Raw genomic sequence first — 12222 nt, 5'->3', positions numbered from 1 at the left:
TGCTATTTTGTGGGAAAGTTGGTGGAATAGATTTATAAGGGAAGAGTTCATTAGAGAGGTTCAATCTCAGGAGGCCCAGGGCTGATAAAATATCATTTCTGTACATTCACTCCTACAATGTCCTGAAAACTCAACACAAACAGTTATGTCTCCACAATAAGGGCACGACAACACGTTGATATATATTGTTTGATGGTTTTTGAGATTATATTTTGCTCAATCTCTTGTCATTGACTGTTTACATGGCACACTGGTCTAAAACCCTGAGACTCTCAAAAAGCAGAGAATATGGAATATGAGATATTGGATTTCAGACATTTTCTATAAAAATTCTATCTGGATTTTATGACAAAATAGCAAGAACCAAAGTTTGTCTTTGGAAAAACATCCCTCTACTTTTATAAAACATTTTATTTAATGGAATATAAAAGAGGGAAACTGCTCTTGAATTCATTTTAAATACAGTAATAATCTCTATTCTGTGCTTTTATAGGTTCAGATTTAGTTTATCTCATTAAATACATCTCAACAGTTTAGTTTGTTAAACTCTTTACACGGTTAAACGAGAGTTTTAAGTTAATGCTAAGGAGACTTCTTCACATTAAAAGCATTCAACAGGCAAAATAAAAGACCCTCTGTTATTGTCCTGCAGCCTGGGATTGAAATCCATTTATCTTGGTCAAATTAGAACCAGAGAATAACAGAGTCTTCTCTCTGTGTCTGTGCCTGAAGCACGGACACACTGAAGCACAGACACACTGAAGCACAGACACAGAGAAGCACAGACACACAGAGAGAAGTCCACAAAGCACTTTCTAGTCCAACCTTCAAATTATTCCAAAAAAAGTTATTAACTCCGAGGCCAAGTGGCAAGTGACCGAGAAAAAGAAGGAAAGCAACTGTTGCTGTCACTTCAGAGGAGACTTCACTGTGCCGTCTTCTCCTCGGTCTTTTCAACAGGACGTCTTTTGTCCCCGGAGAAAAGACGAGGCCACAGACTGTGGTTCTTCTCCGTCTCTGTGGCCATGGTTACAGACGCCACGGACAGGACATCACATGACGGAGACTTCGCTCGCTGGTTGGACAACTACAGAAATGTCTCCTGAGACTAATTGAAACAAGCGTCTTCACCACTTTTTAACACTTAGCAGAAGTTTTACCTCAATTAAAGTGTTAATGGAACTGGAACTGTTCATTTTGAATCTAATATAAAAGTATATAAGTGTAAATTGAGTCTAAGATGCTTGTGAGCCACACATCTATTTCCACTCCCAGGTCTTTGTTGCAGCTTAAGTTAAAAAACCCTCCAGGTGTGAAGCAGCGACTAAAGTTATAAAAGTTTATTTGTTTGTTTGCTTGTTGGTGAATGAGAATTCTGCCAAATTCAGTGGAACTTTGAGCTCCAACAATTATATTTATTTATCTGGATTATTCTTCCCTATCCTCTGGCTCTTGTTGTTTCTTTGTCATATTGTGTAGTGACCACACTGAGCAGAGTTAGCAGAGCCACTTCACAAGCAAACAACCAATAAGAAACTGTCGTCTGTCGCTTTCATTTCAGAGTTTGGAGGAGAAAACCGTCTCTCAGCCTCCGATGTGAAGCATCTCTCCATCTGCAGAGGAGTGTTGAGCAGCTCTCTGTTCTCAGACCTTAATCGAAAAACCCAACAACCACTTCGGCTGAGGCAGAAATCGACACAGCTGTGACACACACACAACTGTCCTCGGGCACCATGAGTCAGTGACGCATCACCTCAACGTGCTGGGAACCACAAAGACTTCACCCAGACGTCACCTGACCTCCAAGATGAAGGTGTGTTTAGATAAGTCTGAGTCTGACCACTTCCTGTTTGCATCCTAGTCCACTTTCACACCTCTGCACATCTGCCGATCAAATGGCCTTGATTGGTCGATTGTCTGAATTATTCCACACTTAAAAAACAAGAAACATTAAACATGATGATCTGAAGACATTATGATCTCAGAGAGTAAATAAAGAACTTCAGAGCTTCAGATCTCAGAGCCGCTGCTGCAGTCGAGCCGCAGACTTCATCATAACAAACGTGGCAGCGTCAGTTGTTGTCTCGGGGACATGAGAGAGTGTCTCCTGTGAGGGGACAGACGTCAAGAGGGAATCGGATGGACAGGAAATTGGTGAAACACGTCCTCTCAGTCCACCGGGACACCAACCTGCAGACAGACCCCGGAGCAGCTGAGGGAGTTTTCTTAACTGTGTAAACGGCCATCTCCTCTCAAATGTAACTGAGACGGAGGTTTATTTCATTATGGATCTAACACAGCTGGGGTGTGGGGGGGGGGGGGGGGGGGGCTCTCTGTGCAGGTCTTAAACAACAGGTTGGGACCAGTCGGGGATTTAGTTTGTACCCAAAGGAAACTTTAACACAAGCAGGAGAAAATATGTGAAAGACACAAACTCTCTTGTGGTGTTTTCAAACAGTTTAGTTAAATCAGACTCTGATTCATTTTCTCCCTTTGTGCAAATCACTCGTGGAGAACAAACCTAACACCGGTCCCCTGAGTGGAGGAGGTGGTCCCAGTAGAAGCATGAATCAATTCTGAAGAGGTGTTTTAGTGGTGGGAACGGGATCCCAGTTCAATGAGGCCTCTGGAGCTTAGAAACTGGTCCGTACGAGCTTCCTCAAGATGCTTCTGCTGGATTTTTGGGGGAAATACCTCAAGTTGGGCAATTTGTCCACCGAGTCAAACCAGAGGAAACTAACAACCTCATCCTAAAGTCACAGAAATCTGTTCTTCTGACTGTTCTCACATCAGAAACACTGACTTTGAGTTGCAGAATAACAGAAAACCAGCCTGACTTGTGGTAGTGGCTGCTCTCCATGGCTGATAGCAGCCAACACCGGCCGGCTACAGGCTGCAGGACACCGGCTACAGGCTGCAGGAGACCGCTACAGGCTGCAGGAGACGGGCTACAGGCTGCAGGAGACGGGCTACAGGCTGCAAGAGACCGGCTACAGGCTGCAGGAGACCGGCTACAGGCTGCAGGAGACCGGCTACAGGCTGCAGGAGACGGGCTACAGGCTGCAGGAGACCGGCTACAGGCTGCAGGAGACGGGCTACAGGCTGCAGGACACCGGCTACAGGCTGCAGGAGACCGGCTACAGGCTGCAGGACACCGGCTACAGGCTGCAGGAGACTGGCTACAGGCTGCAGGAGACCGGCTATAGGCTGCAGGAGACCGGCTACAGGCTGCAGGAGACCGGCTATAGGCTGCAGGAGACCGGCTACAGGCTGCAGGAGACCGGCTTACAGGCTGCAGGAGACCGCTACAGGCTGCAGGAGACCGGCTACAGGCTGCAGGAGACGGGCTACAGGCTGCAGGACACCGGCTACAGGCTGCAGGGACACCGGCTACAGGCTGCAGGAGACCGGCTACAGGCTGCAGGAGACCGGCTACAGGCTGCAGGAGACCGGCTACAGGCTGCAGGAGACCGGCTACAGGCTGCAGGAGACCGGCTACAGGCTGCAGGAGACCGGCTACAGGCTGCAGGAGACCGGCTACAGGCTGCAGGAGAGCGGCTACAGGCTGCAGGAGACCGGCTACAGGCTGCAGGAGAGCGGCTACAGCTGCGGGACACCGGCTACAGGCTGCAGGAGACCGGCTACAGGCTGCAGGAGACCGGCTACAGGCTGCAGGAGACCGGCTACAGGCTGCAGGAGACCGGCTACAGGCTGCAGGAGACCGGCTACAGGCTGCAGGACACTGGCTACAGGCTGCATGAGACTGAAAAGTGCTCCACGGCCCAGTGTCACCCTCCTGTGTGAAGGCCCCGAGGTGCTGCAGATAACGGCGGATGTAAAAGGATCCTACGTGGACACTGTAGCAGCTCACTTACTTCTGAGACGCTCAATGGAGAACAGATGTGCAGGATTTAGAGGTGGAATTTTCTTTCCTGTATAACAAAGCCCTTGAAGCAGTTTGCTCGTGTAATATTTGTGTGTGTGTGGGTGACTGTGTGTGTCTGTGTGTGTGTGTGCGTGCAGGGGGAGTGGTGGGCTCCTCTCACACTCTCCCCTCCCACTTTGATGTCAGTGTCCTCCTGACTTTCAGGAGCAACGTTTTTCTCACAAGTTGGATGTGATGGTAAAGCCCCAGAGGAGAAATGATCAACTCACCCTGTCGGTCAGCTTCACCAGCCTGTGGTGGGGGGGGGGGGGGGGGGGGAGAGAAAGAGCCCGTTAGCTGGGACAGCAGGAATCACAGTGCGAGGCTGAGGTGCGCAACAGCAGCTCTCACTTTACAACTTTAACAAAATGCCTCTGGTGCACACGTGTTACGTAACGAGCTGAGCTCACGCGCCTCACAGAGGAACGCACTGTGCGCGCTTTGGAACAAACGTGAACAAAGTTTCGCTCCGATCGCGCGCACAGAGAGAGAGAGAGACGCGCACGCGACGTGCCACTCACCTTGTCAGCTGAAGTCCATGAGAGTCCCGCGAGCAGCAGCATCGCGAGTGACAGCGCAGCCATCACGAGTCCTAACGGGACAGACTGTGTCCCGGCGTCACAGGTCAGAGGACAGAGGACAGAGGAGTGGAGGCGCGCGCGTTCCCCGGCTCATTCAAAACCTCGCACGGATGAGGAGGCGGCGCGTCTGGTGTAAGTTAGAAAAAGTTAAAAAACTACCAAGTGGTAGTTTGGTTGGAGGTGAAGTGAAGCGCACTGGTGTCACTCAGTGGTTTGTCTGGTTGGGTCAGAAGGTTTCTGCTGGCGGGGCTGTAGGACATCCCCTCTGCCTCTGGACAGAGCTACAGTGTGAAGCTCTGGCACTTTGACTCCTCTGTCTAATACACGACAAGGCCAACCCTGTGTGACGTCAGCCTGCCCTCTCCTTCCTCCTGCCTGGACACATGGTGGACGAGGAGGAGGAGGAGGAGGAGGAGGGTCCCAAATCCCGAACTTCATCCCCTCACGATAAGATGGTCTGCTCAGTTTATACATAATAGTTACATCAATAACCCTGTGTACTTAACCTGGAGGAGGAGGAGGAGGAGGAGGAGGAAGAGGAGGAGGAGGAGGAGGAGGAGGAGGAGGAGGAGGAGGAGGGTCCTAAACCCCGAACTTAATCCCCTCAGGATAAGATTGTCTGCTCAGTTTATACATAATAGTTACATCAATAACCCTGTGTACTTAACCTGGAGGAGGAGGAGGAGTAGGAGGAGGAGGAGGAGGAGGGTCCCAAATCACTAGCTTCATCCCCTCAGGATGAGATGGTCTGCTCAGTTTATACGTAACCACATACAGTTATGTAGTTACATCTATAATACTGTGTACTCTACCTGGAGGAGAAATGGAGGAGGAAGAGGGGGAGCAGGAGGAGGAGGAGGAGGAGGAGGAGGAGGAGGAGGAGGGTCCTAAACCCCGAACTTCATCCCCTCAGGATAAGATTGTCTGCTCAGTTTATACATAATAGTTACATCAATAACCATGTGTACTTAACCTGGAGGAGGAGGAGGAGGAGGAGGAGGAGGAGGAGGAGGAAGGGGAGGAGGAAGGGGAGGAGGATCACAGACAGGCAGCTCAATATCCACACATTATTACATAAAATACCTAATTGATATCATCAATAATTATATTCTTAACCCAAACACATGAAGGGACGATTGAGGAGGAGGAGGAAGAGGAGAGGAGTAGGAGGAGGAAGAGGAGGAGGAAGAGGAGGAGGAGGAGGAGGAGGAGGGAAGAGGAGGAGGAGGAGGAGGAGGAGGAGGAGAAGAGGAAGAGGAGGAGGAGGAGGAGGAGGAGGAAGAGGAGGAGGAGGAGGAGGAGGATCATTCCCTCATCCCAGGACATGATGAGTAAGGCGGCTCAACATTAATTGTAAATTTAATAATTTAGCTTCACAGTAACACAATAATCCGATGTCCTGACTTGGCTGTGAACCGACTGCTCCACATCACAACCAGTGACTACAACACATTTATAACAAACCACAATCCATGTCAGCTGACAGTTACACTTACAACCATCATTCATTTTATAAATGTTTCATTTTCTTTCATATGCCACAATATTAGATTAAACCCAAACAAACCCTCATATTCTGTAATGTGTCTATAAATCATAACCATGGTTGTGATTCACTTAAAAACATTTAAAATGTGTTTTTATTATTATGATGATGATCAGCTGAGAGAAAGTTTTCCAGATGTGGAACATGTTCAATGTGCACTATAACCCTCATTAGCATAATGACAATTAATAAAAAATAAAATCCATTCTCCGTGTTATTCTCTCACATTTTTAAAACACGTGAAACAGAGAAAATCGGTTTAAAATGTATTTATTCCCAAAAAGTGAGAGGAGCCGAGTTGAGTGAAGCTCTCCAGAGGGCGAGAGCTGCTGGAACATCAGGTTAGGGGGCGTCCTTGGTCATTTGCAATAATGTGAACTGCTCTCTCCTGATCTCTCACCTCATTACAGACAGCTCATCTCTCTCTCTCTCTCTCTCTCTCTCTCTCTCTCTCTCTCTCTCTCTCTCTCTCTCTCTCTCTCTCTCTCTCTCTCTCTCAGAGGAACAGAAGTCATGACTCCAGATTTAAGAAGTGAACACTGGAGGAGGTGAGTGATGATAACACAGAGAAGTGAGAGCAGGCAGACAGAGCTGAAGGCCTGGAGGACATCATGATGAACGTCTCCATCGAAGGTCAATGTAGAATTCACTTTGTGAATAACAATGACGTTCATAAATATTGATGTCATCACATGAAGCAGACATTAAACACCTCCAGCCGGTGAACTGTAAGTCAGAAGGAGGAGAGAGATCGGGTTTGACTTCAGCTTCTACAGGGGAAGGAGTCACATCCTTAACTGAAAGGGCTGACACACACAGACACACACGCACACACACACACACACACACACACACACACACACACACACAACTTTACACACTAATATAGATGCCTCTAGAAACTTTTTCTGAAAACTTAGAGATGTCTCCCAGAACAGAAAATGAAGTTTCACTCCTCTATGACACACAGACCTGTTTCTTCCTTCTGTTCCCTCATGTTCCTTCAAGTTCCCTCATGTTCCTTCATGTTCCCTCATGTTAGTTCCTCATGATCTTTCATGTTCCCTCATGTTCTCTCATGTTCCCTCATGTTAGTTCCTCATGATCTTTCATGTTCCCTCATGTTCTCTCATGTTCCCTAATGTTAGTTCCTCATGATCCTTCATGTTCCCTCATGTTCTCTCATGTTCCCTCATGTTCCTTCATGTTCCCTCATGTTAGTTCCTCGTGATCCTTCATGTTCCCTCATGTTCCTTCATGTTCCCTCATGTTCCTTCATGTTCCTTCATGTTCTCTCATGTTCTCTCATGTTTCTTCATGTTCCCTCATGTTCGCTCATGATCCTTCCTGTTCCCTCATGTTCCTTCAAGTTCCCTCATGTTCCTTCATGTTCCTTCATGTTCCTTCATGTTCCTTCATGTTCCCTCATGTTCCCTCATGGTCCTTCATGTTCCCTCATGTTCCCTCATGTTCCCTCATGTTCCCTCATGGTCCCTCATGGTCCTTCCTGTTCCCTCATGTTCCTTCCTGTTCCCTCATGTTCCTTCATGTTCCCTCATGTTCGCTCATGATCCTTCCTGTCCCCTCATGTTCCTTCATGTTCCCTCATGTTCGCTCATGATCCTTCCTGTTCCCTCATGTTCCTTCCTGTTCCCTCATGTTCCTTCATGTTCCCTCATGTTCGCTCATGATCCTTCCTGTTCCCTCATGTTCCTTCCTGTTCCCTCATGTTCCTTCATGTTCCCTCATGTTCGCTCATGATCCTTCCTGTCCCCTCATGTTCCCTCATGTTCCTTCCTGTTCCCTCATGGTCCTTCATGTTCCCTCACGTTCCCTCATGATCCTTCCTGTCCCCTCATGTTCCCTCATGTTCCTTCCTGTTCCCTCATGTTCCCTCATGATCCTTCCTGTTCCCTCACGTTCCTTCATGTTCCCTCATGTTCCCTCATGTTCCTTCCTGTTCCCTCATGGTCCTTCATGTTCCCTCACATTCCCTCATGATCCTTCCTGTCCCCTCATGTTCCCTCATGTTCCTTCCTGTTCCCTCATGTTAGTCCCTCGTCCTCCAGACACTTGCAGAACGAGACGTCTCCAGCTCTGATGGTCAGTCATCCCAACATGTTACACGCTAACACTCGACCCTATTCGACGTCTCTAAGAACAAACACCTGTCACCTGCTCACCATCAATAACACCCGTGCTATGATGCTAGTCATGTTAGCTAGCAGCCGTCTGCGAGTGTGAGCGCTGTCTGTTTAAAAACACAGATTTACTAACCTCTATGCTATAAAAGGTTTAAAGTAACATTGTTCTTACTTAGTGAGTTTGACTTCTTTTTACTTTACCTTGAGCAAACCAGAGCCTCTGAGCCCAAAGCTGTCCAGGCTGGTTTGACCTTTAGCTCTTCTGTTGACCTCTTGTGTTGATGCTCAGAAGGGAAGATAAACTTTTCCACCCACTGTCAGTAACTCTCTTTCTCCCAGAGAGCTGCAGCGGCGCTTGACCTCCTCCCTGCAGCGGTCCCTTTGATTCCTCTACACTGAGACAGATTGAGTTGTTCTTCTCTGACTCTGGTGTTTTTCAGCAGAGCAGTGTCTTGGTGCAGAGCTGAGAGGCCTTGCTCAGAGGCACAGGCATACGTTGAGAACCTAAAAGGGATCAAACTGGTCTCACATCAGTTCTGAAGACAGAATATTTAGAATACAGATCACAAGCTATAAACATCAAGACAAGTATATATATATATACACTTTTAAAGTCACAGAATTGTGATGCAGTACACACACTACACAACTTGCGATCCAGAGTCTTGCTCTCTTTATTATTTCATACAATATGACAGGAGGCCAGTCCCTCCTCCTTCTTCACCAGGAGAAACCACCAACTGGTTTGTCTGGTCTCTTGCATCCTGCGCTCTGATTGGCTGCCACACATTCTTCTACATATTTAGCCATCAAGACATCGGGTCAGAGGAGGAAACGTGTCTGTGATTGGTTACCGCCTATCGAACAACGACTAGGCTCCAATCGGGGGCTGTGGTTGGTGAGTTATAAAATTTGGCCCCTAGAGGAAAATCGGGCTAAAAATGGCATATTTCTGAATTTCCCACGGGATTAATAAAGTATCCATCTATCTATCTATCTATACTGGGTCAAATGGTTCAAGATCAAGACCTTAGACATTGTTTTTGAATGGATTCTGTTTGACTGGGTTGATTTTGACCCATGTCAAACTGTGCAGTGAAAACACTCCTGATGAATTAATGCTTCTGCCCTGAGTCGTCTCTGACAGGCGTCCTCATAGAGACGTTACTAAACCAAGACCATAGCAGCTGTGATTGGTCCGTCTTGTCTCAGGCAGCTCGTCTCATGCTCGTCTCTCAGGAGACGGACAAGCTGCCGGCTCACCGCTGCCTCCGTCATTTAGATTTGACTCCTGGAAGATTTGACTTAACTCGACACTTGAAAGCAAAAAACCCTTCAATTATAAAGTTTTGACCTTTTTAAATCCCACGACTACTTTCATAGTTCACACAGTTTGAAGGTTTCATCATCGGGCGTTTGGATTATGAAGCGGAACACGTCATTAACGCAGCTTTAAAAGGGAAATGTTACAAACACTGTTTTATTTTAACTGTGAGCAGAAAGATGGCGTCTGCCCGACAGGACTCGAGGGAGGACTTTTAGATTTTGTTAATTAAAATCAGCTCTGATATCATCTCATTTGAAATATTCATGTGTAATTTAATCAGGTTCACATTAAAAAATAATGATTAACAAACAAGGCTCATCAATATAGATACACGCTGCCACGTTTTATCAAGAGGGAATATTTACCAGAGACGGTTCGACATGTTGGTATCAGTGTTCACTTCCAACTTCTAAATATTTAATAACATTTGTGCTTCCTTTTTAAAAGTTATTCATGAAAAAGATTATTTAAAGCCTCAATTATATTTGATAACATCTTACTAATCATAACCATTTGTTTTTGTTAAATCCTTCCACTTCTGTATTGGTATAACAAATGTTTTACTTCCTAATATTTGCATCGGCTCCAATAAACCATATCTGATGTGCTCCAGTGACATTTTGTCAACAAGCCGTTATCTACACACTCACCTGTTCACTGGACCCCCCCCACCCCTCTGTGGCTCACACTGGGAGTCTGAGCTGTCAGAGTGATGGGAGTCGATATCACACATGGAGGACACATGATCATATATCACAACTTTTATTGGGCACAACGAAAGGGCCGTTACAGGTCTGTGTCCAGACATTCTGTTCACCTCCCCCCCCCCCTCCTCTCCGTGATGACATGAAACCAGCTTCTCATTCAGCTGAAGGATTCATGAAATGATTCAGAGCGAATGACGCTGCTGCTGCTGTTTGTTTGTTTGTTTGTTTGTTTGTGTCTGTGGTCTGGAGCTGAGCTGCCTGCAGATAATGAAACCCGGATCGTTGGAACATGTGACCACCCGATGGCTTCACCACCGGGGGAGAGGAAGAGACAGGCCGACGCAGACAGGTGAGAACAACCAGGCAGGACGAGGGGACGGAGACGGAGAGTCCTGAAGGGACAGACCGAGGTCTCAGGATCCACGTCCGACAGAAGGATCCTTTTGTCCGGGCTCCAAACTCATCTGTTCACTTCCAATGCATGAGTGCTCGTCTTCTTCTCCAGGGAAATGGAAGAGGAAGAATGAACCGAGCAGGAAACCATCAGAGCCTCTGCAGCCAATTAGAGGACATTTCCACATTGGCAAAACTTCTCAAAAGAAACTTTGCAAGTTGGGAAGTTGGAGCTTCGCTGATTACAACGCTGCCGCCTCTTCTCTGGAGGTGCATCTTCACAACATCCTCACGCCGACGTGAAGGACGCCAGGGAAAACGTGGGCAGAGACAATTACTGTCTCTCTCTCTTCACATGCACACCGCCTCCTCAATGAGCTGCATCCACATCACATCAGCAAGGCAACGTTTCCTCCTGTCAACAAGACCCTGGAGGTCAAGTTTGGAAACGCTGCCTCCAGCAGATCGAGAAGAAACTCATCCCTCATCTCACCTGTGGATATCTTCACTAACTGGGAAACTAACTGGGTGTTCTGCTCACTGGCTCACAACCAGTGGACGTGACTGGGATAACTACTGATTCTAAAAACGCTCATTTGGACGGAGATCGTTTTTTATCTTAAAGCTGAAACACACCTGTGTGGATGAAGGGTTGAGTGATGATGAGAACACGAGAGCAGCTGGAGGAGAAGCAGGAGTCCTGGTTTCCTGGTCTGTTGGTTCATCAACATCCTGTTCATCCCCGACCTGCTGCAGAGACACAGACCCTCCAACATCTGGCCCCCTCGCAGCCACGGATCCAAATAAGATGCTGTTACAATCGGCCGTGGGTCACATGCAGGAAATTAAAAACAGGCTTGAGAGCCCGAAATGGGATTTTTATGCAGATGGAGTGATAAAACATTTCCCTCGAGTGGCTACAGGGAGGGGTTTTATAGTTTCTCCTTCATGTAGGTCTGAGGAAGAAGTGTTGTGAGGACATCGATGGAGGGAACAGATGTTGTTCTGCTTCCAGGTGTGGAAACAACGTCTTCTCACCCATCGTCTGTCACTCAGGAGAAACAGCATGTGAGACTGGAACAAACAGAATCATGTGTATTCAATGTTTACAAAACAGTGACACAGGAATCGCTGAGTCAGAAGAAATCAGCAGATCACAAACTGCAGGTCGCCTCTAGTTCTGCTGTTCTCATGAACACCCCCCCCCCCCCCCCCTCCAACACACACACACACACTCTGCTGAACTTCATTAGTGAACATGCAGTGGTGAAATGTAACTTTACACATGTGCTGCACATAAGTACTTCAAGGCAAATTTTTACAAATCATTCAAACACATTTCAGGGGCAAACTTTTTTTTTTCTGTCAGCTGTAGATAGGAAGTTATTAATATTGCAGATCCATATTTTAAAGAGAAAGACATTAGAAGAACTTAATAATAAATAATAAGATATGCACATTTGAGCTGATGACCCTCTGGAGGACCCGACCCTTCTATTGGACATCACTGGAGAACCACACTGTTTAAAGTTATATATTTACACATTTGTCTGTGGAACACTAACTCTTATTTTTCATATTTGACAACAGTTTACTGAT

General features: G+C 47.0%; 1 protein-coding gene across 1 annotated transcript in view; it reads right to left on the bottom strand.

Moving 5' to 3' along the window:
- Nucleotides 1-1027, bottom strand: part of adamts3 (ADAM metallopeptidase with thrombospondin type 1 motif, 3) — a 54458-nt gene extending 53431 nt beyond the window's left edge. The window contains exon 1 of the mRNA XM_053421122.1: nt 930-1027. Within this exon, the coding sequence (XP_053277097.1) occupies nt 930-1027 (98 nt within the window). The remainder of the gene's footprint in view (nt 1-929) is intronic.
- Nucleotides 1028-12222: the final 11195 nt, after the last annotated feature.

Source organism: Pleuronectes platessa, chromosome 4, assembly GCF_947347685.1.
Source record: "Pleuronectes platessa chromosome 4, fPlePla1.1, whole genome shotgun sequence".
Lineage (NCBI taxonomy): Eukaryota > Metazoa > Chordata > Actinopteri > Pleuronectiformes > Pleuronectidae > Pleuronectes > Pleuronectes platessa.
This window is presented reverse-complemented; position numbering and strand designations above follow the sequence as displayed.